Here is a 26442-nt window from a genome sequence, read left to right on the forward strand (position 1 = left end):
TCTGCCCGACCAGGTGTATTTACACACGCAGAAGGAAGGATAGAATGTCTCTAGGACAAAAAGGGGAAAAATTCTTTAGGCTGGCCTCTAGTCTTGATGAAGAGTTGGCAGGTTCCCCTTAATTCCTATGAATTCTCCCACCTGAGAGCGATCCACCTTGCGCGCTTGACCTGCACGGATCTCGGGCCAGTCTGTGCTTTCCCTCGTCCAAAGCTTGGCCTGCACTCCCAGGGCAGGTGATTCCCGAGGCTAGAAAAACCATGCCGATGGGGGTGGAGGATAAAGGGGCAAAGGAAGCAGGATCCACCAGTAGACTGGTGTGGGGGATTCCAATTCAAGGGCAGAGTGCACCCCTGCCCCCACAATCCCTATCTGCATCCTCCACCCAAGGCAGCTGGAGATCTGGGCTGGGTCTGGGCCAGACAGGTTATTGAGAGGGTGGAGGGGATGGAGAGACCAGGGTTTACTTCCCGTGGTTCTTCCCCAGCTCCCCCACCTGTCTCTGGGGCTGAGCACCATTTCTAGGGAAAGTTTCCAGGTTCATCTCGAAATTAAGAAACTGGAAGCCCTGGCCTTGCCTCATAGAACTAGACGAGCAGTTTTTCAACCTGGGAGGGGCTAACCTTGTGACCAAGCTTTGAGTCCTTAGGACTTGGTGGACACTGAGCTGGAACCAGAACACCGTCCTGAATGTGTGAGCTTCCACATACACAAGTCCCAGCCTGCGTGACTTTTTGGACTCCCCTGGGGCAGGCGTGGAGAACAGTCACGGTATCACTAGAAACTCTAAAACTGCATCCAGCTGCCATAGCTGTCTGCCTTTTGTATTGTTTATTTCTTCTCCTGCTCCCACTTCAGTAGCTCAGAGCTGCCTGGTACCACAGAACTGGCCATGGGTTGCCTGAGGCCAGTTCTGTCTGAATTGGGCAAGACAGCAACCTTGCCAAGGCATCTGCCACCCAGCTACCCAAGCACAAAACTTGCTAGCACTGCATGATCTCCAAGGATTCTCCTGATCCCAAACACCAACTGACTAGTTTGCGGAGCCAGGGAATTTGGAGCAATCTGCTCTTTAAGAGAAGGGAAAGGTGGGGAGCTCTACATATCCCCTAAACAGAGAGCCCTAATTAAGGATTTCATGGGAGGAAGCTTGCTTGCTTGCTTGCTTGCTTGCTTGCTTGCTTTCTTTCTTTCTTTCTTTCTTTCTTTCTTTCTTTCTTTCTTTCTTTCTTTCTTTCTTTCTCTTTCTTTTGAGACGGAGTCTCACTCTGTCGCCCAGGCTGGAGTGCAGTGGCGCAATCTCGCCTCACTGCAAGCTCCGCCTCCCGGGTTCACGCCATTCTCCTGCCTCAGCCTCCCGAGTGGCTGGGACTACAGGCGCCCGCCAACACGCCCGGCTAATTTTTTGTATTTTTAGTAGAGACGGGGTTTCACCGTGTTAGCCAGGATGGTCTCGATCTCCTGACCTCGTGATCCGCCCGCCTCGGCCTCCCAAAGTGCTGGGATTACAGGCTTGAGCCACCGCACCCGGCCTCTCTCTTTCTTTCTGTCTTTCTTTCTTTCTTTCTTTCTTTCTTTCTTTCTTTCTTTCTTTCTTTCTTTCTTCTTTCTTTCTTTCTTTCTTTTCTTTCTTCTTTCTTTCTTTCTCTTTCTTTCTTTTTCTTTCTTCCTTTTCTTTCTTTCTCTCTCTCCCTTTCTCTCTCTCTTTCTCTCTCTCTCTTTCTTTCCCTTCCTTCCTTTCTCTCTCTCTCTTTCTTTCTTTCTTTTTTTCTTTGTCTCTCTCTCTCTCTCTCTCTTTCGAAGGAGTCCCTCTCAGTTGCCCAGGCTGGAGTGCAGTGGCACCATCTCGGATCACTGCAACCTCCACCTTCTGGGTTCAAGCGATTCTCATGCCTCAGCCTCCCAAGTTACTGAGATTACAGGCACCCACCACCACGCCCAGCTAATTCTTTGTATTTTTTAGTAGAGATGGAGTTTCACCAAGTTTGCCAGGCTGGTCTTGAACTCCCGACCTCAGGTGATCCACCCACCTCGGCCTCCCAAAGTGCTGGGATTACACGCTTGAGCCACTGCGCCCGGCCAGGAGGAAGCTTTTTTAAGCTTCTAAGCGTCCCCTGGTGTCAGTTTCAACACAGTAGCCTCCAAAATTGGAATCTCCTTTCAAATCCAAGCCCTACCTATGAGCAACATGAGGGGAGAGCAAAGATCCTTCATTGTCTCTTCAGCAGTGGCTAGAGTCCCTTCCAATTATGAACAAAACTATAGACATTACAAGGACCAAATAGAAAAAAAAAAACTGCGAGTAATTTTCCTTTTCCTTTCTTTTTCTTTTCTTTTCTTTTTTTTTTTTTTTGAGACAGCATCTCACTCTGTCACCAAGGCTGGAGAGCAGTGGCACAGTCTCGGCTCACTGTAGCCTCAACCACCCAGGTTCAAGGGATCCTCTCACCTCAGCCTCCCAAGTAGCTGGGACTACAGGCATGTGCCACCACACTGGGCTATTTTTTGTAGAGATGGGGTTTTGCCATGTTACCCAGGCTGGTCTCAAAATCCTGAGCTCAAGTGATCCTCCCACCTCAGCCTTCCTAAGTGCATGATTTTACAATTTAAAGTGAAGAGCATTTTACTTTCCCTCTCAGAACTCTTAGAAAACCCCTGAAGGAGTAGAGGGGAAGAATGATCAGTTTAAGCTCAAGTGATTCAGAGCCAAGGCAGATTAAAAGCCCAGAGCTCTGTTCCAATCCCAAATCCCACTTTGATGAGGAGTCCTGTGTGTATGGCCGGATATCACCTCTGGACTAGTAGGGTCAATGCAGACAGGCTGCAGACAATCAGCCAGACTTCTCCAGTCTCAGAAGGTGTTAGGATTTGGGGTAAATGGCTGGCCCAGAACCTTGAGGGCCTGGCTCACATGGACTTCCCCCAGGTTAGAGTCCTCAGGGCAGTAGCTAGGAACTGCCCAATGCTCATCTCAAGCTGGAGCTGAGATTCAGAAAGGCAGATACTCTTGGAGCAGTGTTATTTTCAAGCCTTCCCTGAGCTCCAAGAGGGTAGTCTTTTGTGGCACTCAAGAGCAGGAACCCATGAGCACCACGAACTGGATAGGACTTGGTAGGGATGAATTATGGACTATTTTTTTCCTCCACCTTGTGTGTCTGTGTGTGTGCAAAATGCCTGCCTTCTTCGTCTCCCAACTTTGTTTCTTGGAACAGAGATCTTAGTGGGAAGAGAGGGGAAAGGCTTTTGCTATAGGGATTGGGGTTGGGGGGACAGTGAGGAGGGAGGTAGGCCACAAGATGGTCACGTTCTGGGTTTTTGGAAGGATCCCAAGATTTTCAGTAAGGTAAATGGGGGAATCAAAGTAAGAAATTAAATCTTTCAAACTGTACTTTCCCCTAGGCATTAACTCTACAGCTCCACTTTAGGCCAAATAGATGGGTTTAGGACTTGAGGGGCCGGGGCCCTGGTGCTGACATTCCTCTTGATTTAAGAAATGAAGACTCAATTTTTATCTCTGGCAGGGTCTACACTAGCAGTCCTGAGAGTAGCCAGCATTTTCCTAATAGTTATATCATCAACACCCACATTCCCTGAAAGGAAAAACAAAGTGGAGATGGTGGGAGAGCTTGAAGTGATTCAAATTGCTTTCTTCAATTTGCAGATAGGTTTTTTGATACATTCCTAATTCCTGAGTCCTATCCAGGATCCCAGGGGTTGGAACAAAGAAAGCCCAGTCTCCCATGACCCTGGAAGTTGCTGAAACCCCTAAAGACATTAATTGTGGGTCCCCATTTGAGGATCCCATTCCTATTCCTTTACTTCCAAGTGTTTCTGTGCTGGGTGGCTGGAGAGATTTATAGGGAAAGTAGGGAGGAGGTGATCTCCCAAGCAATTTGGTCCCCTTTAATGAGCCACTGCAGAATTTACACTGTGGGGCTGGCTGCCCCAAATGAGTCAGAACATGACAGTTGCCTCCACAGAGGCTGGGCTCCCTCAAAGCACTAATAATCGTGCCTGCGCTAGACACGCATGAAAAATCCGTGGCAGCTTCCTGGACTCTTTCTTATTCCTTCTGCAGTTTTCTTCCCTCTCCTTCCGGTAAAGCTCCCTTCCCTCCTGCTGCCCGTCCTCACTCTTCTGGGCAAGGTGAACCCTGGCAGGGATTCAAAGGTCCGCTGGTCTAGTCCTTCCCTCCTTACACAATGCAGATAGGAAAACTGAGGCACAGAGAGGGCGACTGACTTGGTCCAGCACACTGAGCTGGAACAGAACCTTACATGAGACTCTGCAGTGCGGCCACCTAGGACCAGACTTCCTAATGGTTGGGGTCTGATCTGGGCTGAATTTCTCCAAATTGGGTAACTCCCCATTAAAGCCCAGGTTTAGAGAAGGGGGCTGGAGACTCTGGGGCCAGCCAGTCTCCCTACTCAGCACGTGTGACGCTTGATAGGCAAGAACAGCTGGCTTGTTCCCCTAGAGCTGCCGGACCAGAGGAAGGGAGACTCTTGGTCTCCGTTCAGTGACCCTCATATTTGACCCCCTTCCTCCCTCTCTCCTCCCTCCCTCCTCTTTGGACCCCACTCACAGTTCTCTGGGCTTGGCTAGGCCCTCCTCCGGTTTCCAGGCGGCGTCAGGGCGCGCAGCAGCTGCCATGGCCGCCCCGCGGTTGGGGCAAGCCTCTCCCTTCAGCTGTCCATCCTTTGATTCCTCCTCAGATCCATTTGTCCCATGGTTTTGATAGCTGGCTCCCTCAGCCCTGGCCTCAGAGGCACTTAGGCTTGTCCTGAGAGGGTTCTAATTCCTGAGGGTGTCGCAGGGCTGACTGGGTTGGGGAAGGAAAGAGGAGGTGACAGGGGCCTCCTCCTGACCAGCCATGCCTCCATCCTCTGAGCTCTTAGCTCTGGGATCCCGCTGTCAAGTTGTCCAAGAGATTTTCCTCTAAGGCCAAGAGAGGCCCCGCTTGACTTCATTTCAGGGAGAAAGGCCCGAGTCACCCTTCATCTCCAGCCGGTGCTGTTCTAGCCTCAGGCAGAGCTCCAGGGCAGGGCTCCGCGAACCCACCAGCCACACTAGGCCGTCCTCCAGGCCGTCCCCTGCCAAGCACAGGCTCCGGCCGCTGAGAGCTATAGCCCAGCAGGCCCTTTCCAGACTTCAGAGAAGAATAATGGAAAAACTGGGCGAGAGCGCTGCAAAGGAAAAACGTGTGGCGGGGGGAGGAAGTGAAGTAAAACGAAGATGAGAGAAAGAAAAAAGAAATAGAGAGGAGAGAGAAAAAAAAGGAAGGAGGAAGGAAAAATGAGAAAAGAGAAGAAGGAAAAATGAGGAAGAAAAAGAAAACAAAGGGAAAAATAGTGTAAGTGAGATGAAAGACAGGGAGAAAAGTACTAAAGGGAAAATGAAGACAGAACAACGGGTGGGTGGCGGAGCCAGAGAGTGAGCAATAACAAGAAAAGGAAAGAAAGAAATCAAGAAAGAGCACACAAAAAGCAAGATAACTGAAATGGAAGGAAGCAAAGGCGGTGAGAAAAACACAAATATAAAAAGAAAAGAAGATACCAAGACTAAAGACAGAGGAGAGAAAATGCAGACGGAAGGAAAAGATGAAAAGAGGAAGGAAAGAAAAGAGCACACCTCAATTAGGCCATTTTCATAAAATCGAGAGCAGCCGGGCGACCCCAAGCAGTTCAGCCAGACCCGCGCGGCCGGCGGAACCGTGGAGCCCACCTTTCGGGAAAGGGGAGCGTCGCGCTGCAGAGAAATCCTCTCTATTCATCACCACCGACCTGACGGCCGCCCTCGTCGCCGCCACAGAGGTTGCTCCAGTTGGGAGAACGAAGGCAGCGGGCGCGCTCACTTTACAAAAAAATAAAACATAGTTTAGCAAATGCCCACAAGTGCGGCGGGTGGGCGCCTCCCGCCCCCACTCCTCGTTGGCGGGTCCCTAGCCTGGGCGGGGGCGGGAGCTGACACCGAGGTGCCAAGGCCCCGTTGCCGGAACCCCCGGGGGCGCGGCGGCCGCGCTCAAAGGCCGGGCTGTAAAGGTCACAGGCGGTCTGTGGGGCCAAGCTGAATGGGCTCCTGGAGGTAAACAGACTCTTAACTTTCAACTTGGCTTGGACCTTCTTGGAGGTGTCTGGCGGGTATGTAAAGGAGCACGCTGAGGCTTTCAGCGCTTTTGGCTGGGTCAGTAAAGAAAGCTGGGGGAGGCTCCGGGTTCCCGGAGGGTCTGCCAGGAGGCTCCCAGCAGGACACAAAGGCATCTGTGGGGTTGGGGGAAGGGCAGGCTCAGCCCAGTCAGTCTGGAAGATCAGGACGCCTGAACTGTGCAGGGACTTCCCCGCTGAACTCATGTAGTGCCCCAGGGAGGACTTGGAGGCTCTGAGCCTCAGTTTCCCGATGCGAGAACTACGTAGCTTATGCAGGGCTGAGGGGGCAAGTGAGAAGTGACTGGCACTCTTTAGGGCAACTGTCCTTTTCAAGTAAAAGCAGGTTGCTTGTAATTCATTAGAAACAGAAACACATGGAGGAACACAAATAGAGCTCATATTTATTCAGATTGTGAAATGCTTTTATGTGCAAAATCTCATTATATCATCACAGTATTTATGTGAGGAAAGAATTATTACCCATATTTTACAGATAAGGAGACTTAATCTTACTTTACCTGATGCCGGTTGAGGTCTATGATAGGTCATGGGCAGATGCACACACAGACCTATGTACAGGAAATGGGGGCACATGCCCAAGTGTTAATAAATATGAGATCCAAGGCTGGGTGTGGTGACTCATGCCTGTAATCCCAGCGCATTGGGAGGCCAAGGCAGGGGGATCACTTGAGGCCAGGAGTTCGAAACCAGTTTGACCAACACAGCAAAACCCCGTCTCTACTAAAAATATAGAAAATTAGCTGGGCCATAGTGGCACACACCTGTAATCCCAGCTACTCAGGAGGCTGAGGCATGAGAATCACTTGAACCCGGGAGGTGGAAGTTGCAGTGAGCTGAGACTGTGCAATTGCACTCCAGCCTGGGTGACAGAGTGAGACTCTGTCTCAAAATAAATGAAATGAAATGAAATGAAATGAAAGAAAAATGAGATCCAGAACTGTTCCCTGGGATCTAGCAGATGCTAAATAAATTGTAAAGCAAATAAAACAAGCACTATAGAATTTATTTGTATTGAAATGTATCCGTTTACAGGAGGGTCTCCAGCACAGCTGGTGACCTTCTCTCCACTCCCCCCAAGTTTAAGTTAACCATCTCTGCATTCCACAACACTGCAGTTACATGCACTTAGCTACTTATTTCAATGAACATGGATAAGAATGCTATATATCCAAAAGCACAGTTTCAGGAAGTGTTGCAATGAATTTAAAAAATTTTGTTTTTAATTATTTTTCCTTAACATTTGAGATATAGCAGATATGCAATAAAGTGCAGAAACCCCAAGCGTATAGCTTGATGAATTTTCACAGTGAACAAAGTCTTGTAACTAGCATACAGATTGAGATGCAGAGTATTTCCAGCACCCCAGAAGGCTTCTTTATATCCTTTTCCAGTCAGGAGACCTCTCCCCACGGCAATCTCTATTCTGACATCAATCACTACACCATAATTTCGCTTGTCGTTGAACTGCATAGAAATGTAGAAGCTGAATCATACAAAAGCTACTCTTTTGTGTCTGGCTTCTTTCATCCACATATCTGTGATTTATCAATGTTGTGTGTAGTAGTGGTTTATTCTTTTTCAAACGGCTGTGTAGTACTTCATTGTGTAATTATACTGTGCTTTCTTTACTCATGCTACTGCCGATAGACATTTGGGTTGTTTCTAGTTTTGAGCTACTATATTTTGGTTTCATTTTGAGATGGGATATCCCTATTATCCCTATTACCCCTGTTGCCCTGCTGGTTTTTTGTTTTGTTTTGTTTTTGAGATGGAGTCTTGCTCTGTCACCCAGGCTGGAGTGCAGTGGCACGATCTTGGCTCACTGCAAACTCTGCCTTCCAGATTCAAGCGATTCTCCTGCCTCAACCTCCTGAGTAGCTGGGATTATAGGTGCCCACCACCACACTTGGCTTTTTTTTTTTTTGTAGTTTTAGTACAGACAGAGTTTCACCATGTTAGCCAGGCTGGTCTCAAATTCCTGACCTCAAGTGATCCGCCTGCCTTGGCGTCTCAGAGTGCTGGGATTACAGACCTGAGCCACTGCGCCTGGCCCCAGGCTAGTCTTGAACACCGGGGCTCAAGCGGTCTTCCCACCTCCACTAGGATTAGTAGCTAGGATCACAGGCGTGCGCTGCCATGGGTGGCTTTGAGCAACTACAGATAAAGCTGCTGTGGACCTACTAGTGCATGCCTTCTGATGGATATAAAGATTCATTTCTGTTGGGTTTATGCTCAGGAATGGAATTGCTGGGTCATAGGACATGACTATTATTATTATTTTTTTTTAAATTTAGGAATCTATTAATGCCTCTACTATACAAGGATGAATAAATGTGCATGTATGTGTGTTTGCCTAGTGGAAGCTAAAACTGTGGACATGCCCTACGTATTTATCATCTACCAAGTAAAAATTGGTGAAAAATTCTTAGTCTTTAGGTAAAAATCTGGATATTTCTGCAGTTCATAATTAGACAAGCAAGCAACTCTGGTGAGAAACTGGAAAGCGTTGAAGAGACCTCTCCTCCCTTTTCTTCCATATTGTTTTCAAATACAATCTAGTGAAGATTTCATGCTTGGTGTCTTCAATTACAGCAATGCTCATTAGGAGTGATGTACACTACAGCCTGTGGGCCCTTTCCCACAAAGTGGCTCAAGTTCAAGGTCAGGTTGGTGAGAGGCTATGATTGAGTCTGCCCAGAGTTTAGGGTAAGCCATTTCATATAATTGTCAAGACCCTCGTGTAGAATGGAAACATTCCTGTCTTCTCCAGAAAAACTGGGAGTTCTAGAAAAAGTAGACAGAAGGATTTGATTTGGGAGGGATAGTAAAGGAAGCAGAAAACCTCTAAAGACAGATTTGTGAAACAAACCGTTTGATTCTTCTGAATTGCATTGCACATTAGGCCCCAACAGAGGGGCCTCAAGCAATTCTGCCAGTGGTTGGGGTTTCCCCTCCCATTCCCTTTTCCTTGTAAGGAAGTTTAAAGCTTGGAGGAGGCAGATGGGGGTCTTGGGCTTTCTGGGCACTCAGCTTGGGTGGGAGTGTGCCAGTATCAGGGACAGTTTCCTGGGCCCCTTGCAGACCATAGGGAGAGGACTGCAGGGCAGGGAGACTGGCATCTCCACACAGGCACCTGTATTCTTGGGGTCCAGAACTCCCACAGCTGGTTTCTGGCAGTCAGCCAGGCTTGGCTTCCTCAGACTTCCTTAGATCCCCAAAACAGGGGAAAGTGACTCTCTTCTTTCTCTTTTCTGACTGACACTTTAGGATTTTACAAGATTTTGTCCCATCCCCTCTGTCAACTTTTCTCTTTCCCTCTTCGTGTTGTTGTCCCTGGGTCTCATCTCTCCCTCTCCCAGTCCCTCCCTCAAGTCCTGTGGGTCTCCGTCCCTCCATACGTCTTTACTTAAAGGGAAATCCAGACCCTTCCACAGGCCACTCTAGAGGCTCCATTTCCCCTTCAGGTCCGGAGGTGGAGTGTCCCGGGTTCCATCCAGATCGCGTGTCTTCTACGTCTACGTTCGTGTCTGCCGCCTCTTCCCTCAGCCTCACCCGAATCAGGGCCTCCAGAGCATTCTGGGCAGTAGCGAGTCCCTGGGCAAGGGGCGTCCAGGGCACCTCCCTGGGGCCCGGAGCAGCTCATTCCAGGGCATCTGGGACAGGAAGGGTACCGGGAATGAACTGGGGTGCTAGTACCCAGGACCCAAAGCCAGGGGCTGCCAGAAACACCTATTAACCCCTATTTCCCAGCCTCCTCTTACACAGGCGCATTCCCGGGTTCTCCTCTGAGGCCGGGAGCAGCCTCCCGGCCCCACCCGCGACTCCCCTTCCCCCCCAGAAGATGGACACTTTATAGGGAGAGCTTTTTATTCTCTCGTTAAACCTGCCAAAGCGCAGGAGACAGAGAGCTAGGGAGGGAAGAGGAGGAGAAGGAGGTGGGGCCCGTCTCCTCGTCCCCTCTCCCTCCGCCCACCACGCCTCCCCTCCCCCCGGACGTGTAACTGGGACTCTGCAAACTGGAAAGCAGCGAAAGGACACCTCCTTCCTTTTCTCTCCTGTTGTTTTTAAGTGGAATAAGAGAGAGAGGAGTGGAGAGGGAAAAGAAGAGAGAGAGGGAGAAAAAGAGAGGAGAGAAAGAGCGAGAGAGCGAGGGCGAGAGCAAGAGAGAGAGAGAGAGAGAGAGAGAGAGAGAGAGAGAGAGAATAAGCTGGGGTAAAGTATTTTCGCAGTTTCTGCCTTTAGGATTTTATTAGCTTCTCTCCCCCAGGCCGCAGCCAATCAGCGCGCGTGCCCGGGCCCCTGCGTCTCTTGCGTCAAGACGGCCGTGCTGAGCGAATGCAGGCGCCTTGCGAGCTGGGAGCGATTTAAAACGCTTTGGATTCCCCCGGCCTGGGTGGGGAGAGCGAGCTGGGTGCCCCCTAGATTCCCCGCCCCCGCACCTCATGAGCCGACCCTCGGCTCCATGGAGCCCGGCAATTATGCCACCTTGGATGGAGCCAAGGATATCGAAGGCTTGCTGGGAGCGGGAGGTGGGCGGAATCTGGTCGCCCACTCCCCTCTGACCAGCCACCAAGCGGCGCCTACGCTGATGCCTGCTGTCAACTATGCCCCCTTGGATCTGCCAGGCTCGGTGGAGCCGCCAAAGCAATGCCACCCATGCCCTGGGGTGCCCCAGGGGACGTCCCCAGCTCCCGTGCCTTATGGCTACTTTGGAGGCGGGTACTACTCCTGCCGAGTGCCCCGGAGCTCGCTGAAACCCTGTGCCCAGGCAGCCACCCTGGCGGCGTACCCCGCGGAGACTCCCACGGCCGGGGAAGAGTACCCCAGCCGCCCCACTGAGTTTGCCTTCTATCCGGGATATCCGGGAACCTACCAGCCTATGGCCAGTTACCTGGACGTGTCTGTGGTGCAGACTCTGGGTGCTCCCGGAGAACCGCGACATGACTCCCTGTTGCCTGTGGACAGTTACCAGTCCTGGGCTCTCGCTGGTGGCTGGAACAGCCAGATGTGTTGCCAGGGAGAACAGAACCCACCAGGTCCCTTCTGGAAGGCAGCATTTGCAGGTAACCTCTATTACCCTGGGTCCCCTTGTCTCTGAGCCTGGGGTTGTGGGTCCCACTGGCATTTCCCTGGGAGGAGGAGGAGGGAGACTTGGAGCTGGTGAGAATGAACTTGGTGCTCCTCCCTTGGTTATTAGGACTCTGAAGGAGGTCTGGGCAGCTGGAGGGCCTGGATGGAGGTCAGTGTGAGGGGCCTGAGCTGGGTGCTATCTGAAGCCTGAGGGCCACCTCAATTCTCCAGGAGGCCTTGGGACCAGCCTTTCAACATGTCTGAGAGGTTTAGATCTCTTTGCTGTTGAGTGGGGATCAGGGTGTCCCTACCCAGCACAATTCCAAACTAATTTTACACAAAGGCTAAATAACTCTCAATTTGGTGAGTGGGGAGTGGGTGTGGGAGATGGGTAAAAAGGTATTGGATGTACTGTAGAGAATACAACCTCTCATTTTCTATTAGATGAGTTTTCCAATTTCCAAATAAAAATTTAGGTTTCCTGCAGCCATGACATAGGTGTGTGCACTGGGATGGGTGAATATGTGTGTGTGTGTGTGTGTGTGTGTGTGTGTGTGTGTGTGTGTGTATGCGTACGTATTGGGAGTGGGGGCAGAAACGTGTTTCCAGAATTTGCCTTTAGAATCTAAAAGAGTGGCCAAGAGTCTGGAAATGCATGAAGAGTGGACGTATGTGATGGTGGGCAAAGGCCTGACTGTGTGTGGTGTGTAGGTATGTTTGCAGATTCGCGGGTGTGAGAGCAGTGATGGGTGAGGGTGGCCTTCAGGAGCCAAGGCTGAGCGGTGGTGAGAGAACAAGCCGGAAGCCAGGGTGGTGTCGCGGTATTCTTTGGAGGAACAGGATTGCACGTGCGCCTGTAGGGTGACCTGTGTGCACCTGTGAGATGACTTAGCTTGGGGCTTGCAAGGCCTGGGTCTGCATGGGTGGGGATCGGACCATGCCTTTTCCTCCCTCCCTTTCCCGCCGCGCAGACTCCAGCGGGCAGCACCCTCCTGACGCCTGCGCCTTTCGTCGAGGCCGCAAGAAACGCATTCCGTACAGCAAGGGGCAGTTGCGGGAGCTGGAGCGGGAGTATGCGGCTAACAAGTTCATCACCAAGGACAAGAGGCGCAAGATCTCGGCAGCCACCAGCCTCTCGGAGCGCCAGATTACCATCTGGTTTCAGAACCGCCGGGTCAAAGAGAAGAAGGTTCTCGCCAAGGTGAAGAACAGCGCTACCCCTTAAGAGATCTCCTTGCCTGGGTGGGAGGAGGGAAAGTGGGGGTGTCCTGGGGAGACCAGGAACCTGCCAAGCCCAGGCTGGGGCCAAGGACTCCGCTGAGAGGCCCCTAGAGACAACACCCTTCCCAGGCCACTGGCTGCTGGACTGTTCCTCAGGAGCGGCCTGGGTACCCAGTATGTGCAGGGAGAGGGAAGCCCCATGTGACAGCCCACTCCACCAGGGTTCCCAAAGAACCTGGCCCAGTCATAATCATTCATCCTGACAGTGGCGATAATCACGATAACCAATACTAGCTGCCATGATCGTTAGCCTCATATTTTCTATCTAGAGCTCTGTAGAGCACTTTAGAAACTGCTTTCATGAATTGAGCTGATTATGAATAAATTTGGAAGGCGATCCCTTTGCAGGGAAGCTTTCTCTCAGACCCCCTTCCGTTACACCTCCCATCCGAGTAACAGCAGGAAGACTGAGGAGAGGGGGAAAGGGCAGATTCGCTTGTGTGGCTGTGGTGTCCGTTTAGCATTTTTCTCAGCTGACAGCTGGGCAGGTGGACAATTGTAGAGGTTGTCTCTTCCTCCCTCCTTGTCCACCCCATAGGGTGTACCCACTGGTATTGGAAGTCCCCATCCTTAACACGATGATTTTTCTGATTTTTCTGTCGTGTGAAAATGAAGCCATCAGGCTGCCCCTAGTCAGTCCTTCCTTCCAGAGAAAAAGAGGTTTGAGAAAGTGCCTGGGTAATTCACCATTAATTTCCTCCCCCAAACTCTCTGAGTCTTCCTTTAATATTTCTGGTGGTTCTGACCAAAGCAGGTCATGGTTTGTTGAGCATTTGGGATCCCAGTGAAGTAGATGTTTGTGGCCTTGCATACTCAGCCCTTCCCAGGCACAAACGGAGTGGCAGAGTGGTGCCAATCCTGTTTTCCCGGTCCACGTAGACAGATCCACAGTGCGGAATTCTGGAAGCTGGAGACAGACGGGCTCTTTGCAGAGCCGGGACTCTGAGAGGGACATGGGGGCCCTCTGCCTCTGTGTTCATTCTCTGATGTCCTGTATCTGGGCTCAGTGCCCGGTGGGACTCATCTCCTGGCCGCGCAGTAAAGCCAGCGGGTTCGTGCTGGGCCTTCCTGCACCTTAGGCTGGGGGTGGGGAGGGGCCTGCCGGCGCATTCTCCACGATTGAGCGCCAGGCCTGAAGTCTGGAGAACCCACAGAACCGAAGCTCCGAGCAGCGGGTCGGTGGCGAGTAGTGGGTCGGTGGCGAGTAGTGGGTCGGTGGCGAGCAATCGGTGGTGGGCCGCGGCCGCCACTACCTCGAGGACCTTTCCCTCCCGGAGCCAAGTCTCCAAGAAATCCCGCGGCAGCCGCAGCAGCCAAGGGATTCGTGTTTATGGCCCGCGGTCGGGTGGGATCCTAGCCCTGGCTCCTCTCCTGGGAAGGAGTGAGGGTGGGACGTGACTTAGATACCTACGAATCTATTTACCAAAGAGGAGCCTGGGACTGAGGGAAAAGGCCAAAGTGTGTGAATGCATGGGGACTGGGGGTTCGGGGGAAGAGGACGAGGAGGAGGAAGAGGAGGTCGATTCCCTGATTTAAAAAATCGTCCAAGCCCAGTGGTCCAGCTTAAGGTCCACGGTTACATGCACCGCTCAGAGGAGGTCACTTTCTGCCTTCCACGTCCTCCTTCAAGGAAACCCCATGTGGGTAGCTTTCAATATCGCAGGTTCTTACTCCTCTGTCTCTATAAGCTCAAACCCACCAACGATCGGGCAAGTAAACCTCCTCCCTCGCCGACTTCGGAACTGGCGAGAGTTTAGCGCAGATGGGCCGGTGGGGAGGGGGCGAGATAGATGAGGGGGAGCGGCATGGTGCGGGGTGCCCCCTTGGAGAGAGGAAAAAGGCCACAAGAGGGGCTGCCACCGCCACTAACGGAGGTGGCTCTGGTAGAGACCTTTGAGGGTCTGGGACATCTGGACTCCCCATGCTCTAACTCCCACACTCTGCTATCAGAAACTTAAAACTTGAGAGTTTTCTCTCTTTTTCACTCGCAATAAATTCAGAGCAAACAAAAGATGTGGAATCTTAGAGATTTATTCCACGAGTGTGTTAGGACCATTAAAAAGACAAGGGCGCCCCCTTCCGGCAGAAGCTCACCACTCCAGGAGAACCTGCGGGCAGGCTTTCATCCCCCGCAGAGCTACAGGCTTCCAGCAGCCTGGGGCCTCGTGGGTACTGAGCTGCATGTGGGGGTCCAGGACCCGATGTCGCCTGCCATTAGGCCAGGGCATCGGCAGATGTATTGGTCCAGCCCCCGAGAGACCCAGGAAGAAGGCAAGGAGGTTCGGTACGAGCGATCTCGCATGGAAGAAGAAGGCGGTCGGTCTGCGGGAGCCAGGCCGCAGCGCCATCCGCCTTCTGTCCAGGTCTTCTTTAGTAATATATTTATCTTCCTCGCCATAACAATTCGCGGTGTGGACCCTCCCACTTTTTTCGGATTTACTTGTATGGAACCTGTGCAAAAAATACTAAATTTCGTTTTGTATTAAACCCTTTCATTGGGAATCCCTTCCCAATTTTAGTCTCCCACCTATCCCCGGACGACCACATTGAAATCTCTCACTTATTTGTGTTTAAATCACAACAAAATCTACAAACCTATATTCGCCTGCAGCTATTTACTTTTAAATAAGGGCTATGTTAAGCTACAGGAGGAAATGTTTTGCTTACCATTCGGATAAACGTGTGAACACAATGTCACAATAGGTGAATCCAGACAACGATCTCACAGACGACTAACGCAGAGGCACACACATATACTCCGGAAAATAAGCAGGGCGCCTTTTCACTAACAAGGCGCAATTGTACTCTGAGCTGCCCTCCAGACCGTTCCCCTCCCTCAGAGCCAAACTCCCGCAGCGAGTCTCTCAGCAAGCTACGAAGCGGGATCACAGGGTCGCGTTTACGCGGGCTCCAGGCCCGAAATAATTTCTAAGTCCAAAGCAGGTGGATTTTATTAGGCCTCCAGAAGCCGAATAAGGGAGTAGTGGCGCAATGCGTAGAAACTACCTCCGGAAGCTCTTTTTGAATCTCGGTTCCGGCATCCACAACGCAGAGCGCGAACCTGAGGCTCCATCTTTCGGGTTTTACTCCGGCTGGCGAGCGCTTCCGGGGACCCTGCGAGGCCGCCGCCAGCCGACAATCCGCCCCGCCTTCCCTGCAGGCGATCCCTACTCCAAATAGTAGTTCCCAGACCAGAAGCCGGAAAGCCCTCGAAGCAGGAAAAAACCTCATACAGGCCCCCCAGTTCTCGGGAGCAGCTCCAGCTTTCCTTTCCCTACCCAGAGCAAACTTCTCTTCCGTGCAGCTCCCCTCCTCCCCTTCATTAAAGTTGTATTGAAGGTTCTTAGTGCTGCACTCTAATTGGGTTTCCTTCAGGGGAGACCCTGTGCCCCCCAGCCCCACTGCGTCCTGTCTAATAGAAACCCCCGACCTGCAACCGCGAATTAAATAGATGAACTCGTTACCGTAAACTTGCAATAAAGCCCGGAGGCGACTGCTGCGGAGGGGGCAAAAGAAGGTTTCGTTGTTTTTGAAATTTATACCATTCTCACCCGAACAGCCGCTCTCCAGGAAAGAGGGGAGAAAGCTCTGGAGTGGCCCTGGGCCTCTCGCCCAAAAGCAGGATACCCCGCCCCTCCCCCCAGGCGCTGGCCTGGGCCTGAGACAGATTTAAAACACCCAATGGGGAACCGATGCCAGCCTTTCTTCCTCTCTCCCTACCAGTTAGTTCTGTGTAGAGGGGATGAGGGGGAGGGGACGAAGTGGTCGGGAAAGAGTGAAGGAAAGAATTCCACCATTACCTCCTCTCCTCCCCTAAACTGCCCCCAAACTGGGAGGGGCACAGGGGGCAGTAAAAGAGTTTAATCGCCCCTAGAATAATGCTGGCGCCCAGCCTGGGGGGAGGGTCAGGGACTTTGCCATTGAACTTGAAGTTCCAGGCTGGTGGTCTCCACCACCCCCGCCCCCATTTTCCTAAACGTTTTATGGGAAAAGGGAGGAAGGTGAGGGGAAGAGAGGACTTCTCTGGCCTTGGGAAAGAGGGAGGAAGCCAATCAGGGGAGGAAGGGCCACAGCAACTAGGAGGTCCAGGGAGATTCGGAGGTTTGCGGGAAGGCGAGGAGGCTGCTGGGAGGAGAAACTTCAGCTTTCGCCCCGACTTGCAGCTATGAGGTCGGGAGCCACCAACCGCAGGCCTTCTCATTGAGCCCCGCCCCAGACTCTACAGGGATGGGGGCACCCAGTGCTGTGCTCCCGTCCTTCCTTTCCTAGCCTAAGGTGTGCAAACAGAGCGCCACTGGGAGGCTGAAACCTTTAGGCCGATGCCTGCTTGCAAGCTCAGGCAAGCTGGATTTTGGTCCCCACCTTTGCAGAGACAACAGTGGTGTTGTGAGCCCATTTCTCAGATCAAGGACCGGCCCATCTTACTACCTCCAAGAGTGCTTTTCTCTCTAACAAGGTAAACTAACTGATCGGTGGGCCAAGGGCGTTACCGACGGATCGCTCAGTATGGCAGCTGCTTCAGGAGGCCCTGGGAGGGAGTCTCCCAGGAATTTGGGAGCCTTCAGAAGTTTTGGGAAACAAGGGAAGGGTGAGCAGCAGGCTCTCACCGACACCACCTGGCGGGAGCACCTACTCGCGGTTCCTGGAGAGACCGGCAGCCTCCTTGGGCAGAAAGGGACAAAGAAAATGTTTCGCAGCACGCGGGACCTGCAGGGCCTAGGCGGGGGAGAGGCTTGGGAGTGGGAACTAGCACTCGCTGTAAGGTCCGCCATAAGACTTAATGTTTGTCTCCGATGGAATGGAGTCCTGGCATAAGCAAAATTAATATTGTTAATGTTATTATTATTTAAAATTACAATATTTAACAAAACATCTACTTTGAAAACCGGGCGAGGCCAGGCGTGGTGGCTCAGCCTGTAATTCCGGAATTTCGGGAGGCCGAGGCAGGCAGATTCCTTGAGCACAGGAGTTCCAGACCAGCCTGGGCAATGTAGCAAGACCCCGTCTCTATTTATATAATAAAAATTTTTTAAAAAAGGAAACTGGGTGAAAGTTAACCGTGATTATAAACTTTGTTTTTGTTTTTGTTTTTTACTAACTCATCCTTAAGGCAAAAGCTCTGGGCCTTAAAAAAATAAAAACGGGCCAGGCATACTGGCTCATGGCTGTAATCCCAGCACTTTGGGAGGCTGAAGTGGGCAGATAACTTGAGGCCAAGAGTTTGAGATCAGCCTGGCCAACATAGTGAAAATACTAAAAATACGAAAATTAGCTGGGCATGGTGGCTCACATCTGTAATTCCAGCTACTCAAGAGGCTGAGGCACAAGAATTGCTTGAACCTGGGAGGTGGAGGTTGCAGTGAGCTGAGATTATGCCATTGCACTCCAGCCTATGTGACAGAGTGAGACTCTATCACAAATAATAATAATAATAATAATAATAATAATAATAATAATAATAATTGCACCTTTTTCTCTGGGCCCCTGGCTTCCTTATTCCCTTTCCTGCACCCTCTCAGAAGCTCTGCCTTGCCAAGTGTGGGATCAATGCCACAGCAGGTACGTGTGTGCACAGGGGCTCTGGGTCCAGTACAGAAGCAGGCTGGGGGCCACATGCTCACATCTTCAGCCAGCCACTGATATTGCCAAGTCACTGGTCTTGGAGTGGGCACAGTAATCCACAAAAACACTCAAGACTCACCTAACTCTCTTCTCCCGACAGCTGGCTCCTTACCTGCCAGTTCCCCCTCCCATAATGACAAAACCCACAATTGAGTGAGCACTTTATAACCTAAAGAAATTGAAACTAAGAGGGTAAGTTACTTGATCTGGGTCCCAAAGCAGGAGCACTTAACCTCTACCACCAACTGATAAAATAGAAAGCCCAGGGACTCCTCCATTGTCAATATACCTCTCCCCACAAGGCCCTTCAGACACTAACAAGCACCTGCTTCCATCCGGCGTCACCCAGCTGAGATCATACAGGTGCACCCAAATGCCCTAGACCCAGCCCCTCCTCAGGCACTGGACAGATCTGCATATATGCAAACAGGGGATTAAACACATGTGGACATTTTTGTCAACCAACTACTCATTTATTGAGTATGCAAAATCTTCCACTAGGGGTGGAAGGCAGGAGGAAAGAGATGGAAATATGCTCTCCCTTCCCACCAGGCCTGACTCCTATGCTGGTAAATCTTGGGTCTGCAGCTTCCCCATATGTGACCTGAGGCCAGGGGATTTTATTCCATGACCAAATGACTACAGTCAGAACAAATGGGGAACAGGACGGGGAACAGGGAATGAGAAAGATACACAAACACACACACACACACACAAGCATGGCTTCTGGGAGTCTTCCCTGGAGAAGATGCTTGGAATATCAAATCCGGGAGGGAAGATGTGAACAAAACTCGGAAGAGGAGGCCAGAAAATGCAGGTCGCGGTGGGTAGAAGGACGGTGTGGATCCTCGCTCCGGGTGAGCTAGAGCTGGCCGGGCAGAGAGCAGGGGCATCTCACAGGGTCCTGGACCCCCGGGCGAAGCCTGGGCAGTAATCAGACGTCCCCTGGCCCGCTCAGAGGCTGATCGCCTTACCCCCACCCAGGTAGGCACGCACCCGCACTACTCGCCAAACTCCTCAGACCCCAGGCGGAGGGCAGAGAGGCAGCTCTTGGTCCGCGGGGTCCGTACCCATCCTGTGGGCCCTCAGCTCCCCAGCTCTAGGTGGGCCCAGCCCGTCGTCCTCCGCCCGAGACCTGCGCCCAGCCTTTGTCAGGTTGATGGCTGAAGCTCGCCGCACCTCCCATTCCGGGCAGGGTTTTGTCATTGAACTTGAGTCAGGCTATAAACATTCCTTCACCCCTCCGGAGCCAGGCCGAGACGCGGAGGGGTGGAGGGGAAGGGAGGAGGGGGCTGTGGAGCGACCCGGAACGCAAGAAGCCGGGCCTCTCCCACCTAAGCCCGCGCGGCTTTATCAAAGAGCTTCCAATCCTTGCCTTCCCGGGAACACCCGCCGGGTCTGCAGCTAAAAGCCGGATTCTTGAGGCCATCCGGTAAGTCAGGCCAATGTTTTGGTCAGGATCGACATGGTGTAACTTTTTCTCTTTTTCTCCTTGGCATTTCATGTTCGCTTACCTTATTTTAGGCAGTCCAATCCTTAATTTATTTTAATAATCAGGATAAACAAATGTGTACACAAACGAATACTAGCTAAGGCCGAAGAATTATTACAGAATATTCGAGTCGGTCGTAACGAGGCAGTCGCCTCTCGGTTTTACATGCGCCCCTCCCTCGGCGGGGTTATCCTGGGGGCTGTCGCCCGCCGCGCTATCCGATCCCGGGCTCCTACCAGAGCGGCTGCCGAGCCCCGCGGATTTCCCAGCTGCCTTCCCAGGACCTGGAAACTTAAACTTCGCAAATGGGGCGTCTCCCTACTCGTTGGAGGAGGAAATAGCGGCCTGGAGAGCCGTCCGACCCGGGAAACCGGCGCGTCTTTCCAGGCGACCCGCCAACTGCAGAGGCTGCGAGGAGCGGCCTGCTCAGGCGGTAGTAGTGCTGCGTGTGTGTGTGTGTGTGTGTGTGTGTGTGTGTGCGCGCGCGCGCGCGTGTTTAAAGAATTCAGGATCCTGGAGCAAGGGAAGATCGAACACTGTATCTCCTGGTCTCTCCCTGGCTCAGTAACATCCAGTCGAAGGTAAACAGGGCGCGCCGGCGGGCGGGGAGGCGCAGGGGCCACTCCGTCTGGCGTGGGGCTCTTCGAGCGCAGCACTTCCTTTCCAGCCGGGAGGCCCCCGCGGCTCAGCGACACCCGCTAACGAGATACTAAATCGGGCGAGGCAACGAAAAGCTCCCGGCCTCCGTATTTGGGGCCAGAGACACTGCAGGGAGGCAGGTCCCCGCCGACAAATCGGAAGAGGCCTGCGGGAGTTAGCCAGATAATGCTCTCCCTATCCTACCCGCCCCCACCAATTTGCCTTTTACTTGCCACAGAGTTTGCTCGAACCAAAGGGGTTTGCAGTCTTCTCCTCCTCAACTTTCGATCCCCAGGCCTTCGCGGCCCGGGAAAGAATCCAGCCAACCCTTCTGTCTTTGTCTGACCTTCGGGGAAAAGAGGCGTGGGCGCCTGGGTCAAGTTCACGGACCTGGACTGTGTCTTTTAGGACAAGCCGGGGCACCGTTCCCATTCTGACGAGGAGGATTCTAAGCATTTGGGACAGTATGGGGGCGAAACTGAAGCTGCGAGAAAGGACTTTCAATTTTAATCTATTGCCTTAGTCTCACATCCCCTCCCCCTCCCGCAGCCCTGTAGAGGAGAAATAATTAGATCCGAAGGGAAGCCTTTTATTTGGAAAAATGCGAAGGTCTCATGGAATGAGCTTCCCAGAAATGGTCTTTGGCACTTGGGTAGTTTTGCGTGAGTTCGGTGCCGGCGTTTATGAAAGTTAAGGATTTACGGTATTCCGCACAACGGTTTCTGTGGAATTCGATTCAGAGCAAACAAGATCACATCTACATTGCTTTCCAAAAAGCTTCAGACTCAACACATTGAAATAATTTTCCCCAAGATCCTGGTTCCTACCCTACCCACCCCCCCCCTTTTTTTTTTACAGGGCCTGATGCAAAATGATATTCCTGCCCCTTAAAAAAAACAAGAACCTCAAAGTGGAAAAAAAAACTATCCCGATCGCAGCGAGTGGAATATGGGTCATAAAACACAGAGCTACTTTTAAAACTTTTTTATAAACAGCCCCTTTTAAATTAAAAAAAAATTGTTTCAATGTGTACATTTTATAATTTTCAACCACCGTTAATAGTTACTTTTTGTTCCCCTTCCCCTCAACCTAGTTATATACAACCTAATTTGGTTTGAAAACATACTGTACATTTTCTGTGTCATAAGCAATTCCTCAAGTTATTGCAGTCTTCTAAGTGCTATTTTTAGATTGCATAATATGCAATGAAAGAAGTTGTCATAATTTAGAAAACTATTTCCCTAAAGTTAGTCTTTTAGGCTGTACCCACATTTAAAAAGAGGAGTTTCAGCTGGACACCTCAGCCGACACCTATAATCCCAACACTTTGGGAGGACAAGGTGGGAGTATTGCTTGTGGCCAGGAGTTCAAAACCACCGTGGGCAATATAGCCAGATTCCGTCTCTACAATTTTTTTTTTTTTTTTTAGACGGAGCCTTGCTCTGTCACCCAGGCTGGGGTGCAGTGGCGCGATCTGGGCTCACTGCAAGCTCTGCCTCCCGGGTTCACGCCATTTTCCTGCCTCAGCCTCTCCGAGTAGCTGGGACTATAGGTGCCCGCCACCACGCCCGGCTAATTTTTTTGTATTTTTAGTGGAGACGAGGTTTCACCGTGGTCTCCACTGACCTCGTGATCCGTCCGCCTCGGCCTCCCAAAGTGCTGGGATTACAAGCGTGAGCCACCGCGCCTGGCCAATTTTTTATATATTTTTTTAAATTAGCCAGGCATGGTGGCAGTTGCCTGTAGTCCCAGCTACTCCGGAGGCAGAGGTAGGAAGATCACCCAGAAGTTTCAGGCTGCAGTGAGCCTTGATCCTGCCATTGCACTCCAGCCTAGTCTACTCCAGCTTGGTCAACAGAGCAAGACCCTGTCTCTAGAAAATAAATAAATAAAACGAAGAATTTTTTTTCCTGATTAGAAAAGTACTCCAGCTTGGTCAACAGAGAAAGACCCTGTCTCTAGAAAACAAATAAATGAAAAGAAGAAATTTTTTTCTTGATTAGAAAAGTAACACATTCTTATTATTAAGAATTTCAAAATATAAAAATAATTATAAAGAAGGAAATAAAATTCACCCCATATACTACCATCCAAAGTTTACCAAACTACTCTTTTGTTATATTTTCTTCAGTTATTTTTCCTCGCACATATGTACAATTTCAAAACTGAGATTCTGCAAGAATTTTTTTGTCTTGCCTTTTATTTAATGTTAGATTATGAACATTTCCCAGTGTTATTAAATATTCTTCAAAAGCATGATTTTAATGATTGCATTTATTTATCTAAAAATCATTTAGATTTTTTGTTTCCATGTTTACTTTTAAAAATAATTCATAAGGCAGAAATTATTATGCCACTAAGTATATTTGTTAGAGACATGAGAGTAGAATCCCCCGAAATAGAATGCTTCAAAAATTCTAGGTTAAAAATTCCCCCTTCTGAAATAGCCAGGTGTGGTGCATACCTGTAGTCCTAGCTACTCAGGAGGCTGAAGTGGCAGGATTGCTTAAGCCCAGGAGTTCGAGGCTGTAATGAGTTTTTCTCTCTCTCTCTCTCTCTCTCTTTTGAGACAGGGCCTTGCTCTGTTGCCCAGGCTGGAGTGCAGTGGTGTGATCACTATTCTCTGCAGCCTCAACCTCCCAGGCTCAAGTGATCCTCCCCCTCTCACCTCAGCCTCCCAGGTAGCTGAGACTACAGGTGTGCACCACCAAGCCCGGCTAGTTTTTTGTATTTTTGGTAGAGATGGGGTTTTGCCATGTTTCCCAGGCTGGTCTCGAACTCCTGGGCTCAAGCGATCCCCCTGCCTTGGCCTCCCAAAGTGCTAGGATTACAGGCATGAGCCACGAGGCCCAGCAGACACTGTGTCTTAAAAAAAAAAAAAAAAAGTCCGCATTGTTAGAAGGAAATAAAAGGGGGCCTTTTAAGGTGCTCAAAATGTTCCATGTTTTGATCAAGGTGGTGGTTATGTGCATGTATACATGTGTAAAAATTAATTAAACCAAACATTCAAGATTCGTGTGTTTTACTTTTAAAATTTTAACACTGCTCTCCCACCCCCTGAAAGCCTGTATCTGTTTACAAAGAAAAAGAGCAATGCAGGAAATAGGTGGAGGAAGCAAAGAAAGGGTGGGACGAACCCAAACTGGATTGATTCACCCCTTCCTAGGGTATTATCTTTGGTTCAGAGACCAAAATATTTACCAAAAGTAAATATTTGACAGTTACTGATGACGGGTGGGTGGGAGGAGAAGTGCTTGGCCCTTCTTCCCAACCCCAATGCTAGCCCTTGTTTGATAGAGAGGATTTTTTTCCTATTATGGTTGCACTCCTGTGGCATTGACCTTCTCTAATGAATAGAAGAGGGATAAAAATAGGGTAGAAAATATTTTAAAAGAGTTAAAATTAACAGATACATAGCTGACTCATCTAACACTGTCATGTGAAATAGAAATGGGATTTTAAAATATAAAAATAATTTTTTTTCAGAAATAGATTGATTTTTTATTTATTTTGTAACTTACTTTCAGTTAAAAATACAACAGGCAGAACTTGGGGAATGCAAGGACAACTGCTCTCACAGGCAACAATAAGGACATGGAGGAACTGGAGTAAAGCCTGGTGTCTGAGTCTGGTTTTATTGGCACTGTCATGTGAGGTCACTGGGGTTGCGTGCTGGCCAGAGCATATGCTTAATCCTTGGGATGCTGAGGAGAGGGGGGAAAAAGAAACCTTTATGCTATTGGGCACCAGAGTTACTTCCTGTTTGTGCTTCAGACAGGGAACTGCTACAATGGCTTCACACATTCATATTTAGTGGTGACTTCTTATTTTTTTTATTGTTATTTTATTCCTTTTTCACTTAAAATCAGGATAAAGTTGGATTTTTAATATTTTATAAAGAAAGACATGAGACACTTTTCCTGTCAAAAAACCCACTACGGATGTTTTACAAAACAGCTTTCCTTTTTCCAAGTATAACATATATTCAATAAAGTGTATTAATCTTAAGTGTATAGCTTGAAGTTACCTATTTACCTAGATAAACACCATTCAGAATAAGATAGAAAACATTCCATTTCCTCTATCCCTGTGTGTTCCCTCCAGACCCTTTCCAGTATAATATTCCAGAGGTAACTGTCATTCTTTTTTTTTTTTTTTTTTTCTTTTGATACGGAGTCTCACTATTTCGCCCAGGCTGGAGTGTGGCTCACTGCAACCACTGCCTCCCGGGTTCAAACAATTCTCCTGACTCAGCCTCCTGAGTAGCTGGGATTATAGGCTTCCATCTGTAATGTAACCATGCCCAGCTAATTTTTCTATTTTTAGTAGAGACAGGATTTCACCATGTTGGTCAGGCTGGTCTCGAACTCCTGACTCTAGGTGATCCACCTGCCTCAGCCTCCCAAAGTGCTGGGATTACAGGAATGAGCCACCGTGCCTGGCTGTAACTGCCATTCTGATCAGTCTCAAATCCCCACATCTATTGACGTTGACTTGTTTTGGCTGCTCTTGAACTTTGTATAAGTAGAATTACACAGTGTGTACTCTTTGGGGTCTGGGTTTCTTCCATTCAACAAAACATCTGTGAGATTAATCCATGTTGTTGTGTGTATTGGCAGTTTATTCTTTTTAATTGTGTTCTGCTATTCCATTGTACGGATACACCACAAGTTTATCCATTCATTTGTTGATGGACATTTGAGTTGTCTGTATTTTTGTCTATTACAAATAAAGCTACTATCAATATTCTTGAACAAGTCTTTCGGTGAACAAATTGAATCATTTCCTGTAGAATTTCTGGGTTACAGGGTAGGCACTATATATGTTTAATTTACTACCTCTGTGGTATTTTTAAAAGTTCATTATCCATATATCAGTCTCCAATCCACACAAGCAAGTGGTCAGATTGAAGAACATGATTGATTACATTTGCTTGGATTTCTCTCTCTCTCTCTTTTTTTTTTAGACGGAGTCTTATTGTGCCACCCAGGCCGGAGAGTGCAGTGGTGCAATCTCGGCTCACTGCAACCTCTGCAGGTTCAAGCGATTCTCTTGCCTCAGCCTCCCAAGTAGTGGTGATGTGTCACCACACCCCGCTAATTTTTGCTATTTTTAGTAGAGACAGGGTTTCCCCATGTTGGCCAGGCTGGTCTTGAACTCCTGGCCTCAAGTGATCCTCCCACCTTGGCCTCCCAAAGTGCTGGGATTACAGGTGTGAGCCACCACACCTGGCCTCTTTCTTTCTTTTCTTTCTTTCTTTCACTTTCCAATAAGTTTTATTATTAGTCAGGTCATGATTGAGGGTTCCAGGGTGGGGATTGCCATGTATCCAGGTCCCCTTTTACCGCCCTGGGAGAAGGATGGAGGACAGAGGAAAGGTAGGGTGCAGCCAGTTCAAATCTTCCTAGGGAAATGTGCCTTCTGCCCAGTGGTCGTCCCAGGCTGAGACCCAGGATATGGGAACGAGGGACTTATACACAGGCTGGTACCATTCACACACAAAGACATTGTCCCCTTTAGCAATCACTGCCTTCTCACAGAGGTGGAAGTCCAGGTAGTCCTGCAAGCAGTTCCTGGGCTGGTTCTGATTGGGGAAGCTGCTGTCAAAAAGAGCGGTCTTGTAGTTCTTTATTTATTTTGTTTTTTTTTGTTTTGTTTTTTGTTTTTGAGATGGAGTTTTGCTCTGTCTCCCAGGCTGGAGTGCAACGGCACGATCTCAGCTCACTGTAACCTCCGCCTTGTGGGTTCAAGCAATTCTCCCGCCTCGGCCTCCTGACTAGCTGGGACTAAAGGCACCTGCCATCATGCCTGGCTAATTTTTGTATTTTTGTAGAGATAGGGCTTCCCCAAGTTGGCCAGACTAGTCTGGAACTCTTGACCTCCTCAGGTAATCCACCTGCCCTGGCCTCCCAAAGTGCTGGGATTACAGGTGTGAGCCACCATGCCCGGCCGGTCTTATAGTTCTTGATTTGGGTCTTTTTTTTTTTTTTTTTTTTGAGACAGCGTCTCACTGTGTCACCCAGGCTGCAGTGCGGTGGTGTGATCTTGGCTCACTGTAGCCTCAACTTCCTGGGATCCAGTGATCCCACCACCTCAGCTTCCCAAGTAGCTGGGATTATAGGCATGTGCCACCACGCCTAGCTAATTTTTGTATTTTTAGTAGAGATGGGG

At 49.9% G+C, this 26442-nt stretch overlaps 3 protein-coding genes across 3 annotated transcripts; 2 read left to right on the forward strand and 1 right to left on the reverse strand.

The window, feature by feature from the left end:
- Nucleotides 1–10233: 10233 nt before the first annotated feature.
- Nucleotides 10234–14531, forward strand: HOXB13 (homeobox B13). Its single transcript, XM_003278740.4, has 2 exons — nt 10234–11230; nt 12209–14531. Exons 1-2 carry the CDS (start codon nt 10630–10632, stop codon nt 12460–12462), a joined length of 855 nt encoding a protein of 284 aa, XP_003278788.1. The 5' UTR covers nt 10234–10629; the 3' UTR covers nt 12463–14531.
- A 2-nt stretch (nt 14532–14533) lies between these two features.
- On the reverse strand, nt 14534–15591 carry PRAC2 (PRAC2 small nuclear protein). The gene is given in 3 exon segments (XM_004092693.3): nt 14534–14943; nt 14946–14969; nt 15525–15591. Coding segments are annotated over 3 exon segments (426 nt in total). The 3' UTR covers nt 14534–14608.
- A 608-nt stretch (nt 15592–16199) lies between these two features.
- On the forward strand, nt 16200–17478 carry PRAC1 (PRAC1 small nuclear protein). The gene is given in 3 exon segments (XM_012503632.2): nt 16200–16293; nt 16889–16973; nt 17367–17478. Coding segments are annotated over 3 exon segments (291 nt in total).
- The last annotated feature ends 8964 nt before the right edge of the window (nt 17479–26442 follow it).

This window comes from Nomascus leucogenys, unplaced genomic scaffold (genome assembly GCF_006542625.1).
Source record: "Nomascus leucogenys isolate Asia unplaced genomic scaffold, Asia_NLE_v1 Super-Scaffold_258, whole genome shotgun sequence".
Classification (NCBI taxonomy): Eukaryota; Metazoa; Chordata; class Mammalia; order Primates; family Hylobatidae; genus Nomascus; species Nomascus leucogenys.

What these genes read in the sequence shown, in the direction of transcription:
- HOXB13 (XM_003278740.4), top strand. Translation starts at nt 10,630, where the DNA reads ATGGAGCCCGGCAATTATGCCACCTTGGATGGAGCCAAGGATATCGAA. An exon ending in CTGGAAGGCAGCATTTGCAG is followed by an intron (nt 11,231 to 12,208) that starts GTAACCTCTATT and finishes CCCGCCGCGCAG; the next exon opens with ACTCCAGCGGGCAGCACCCT.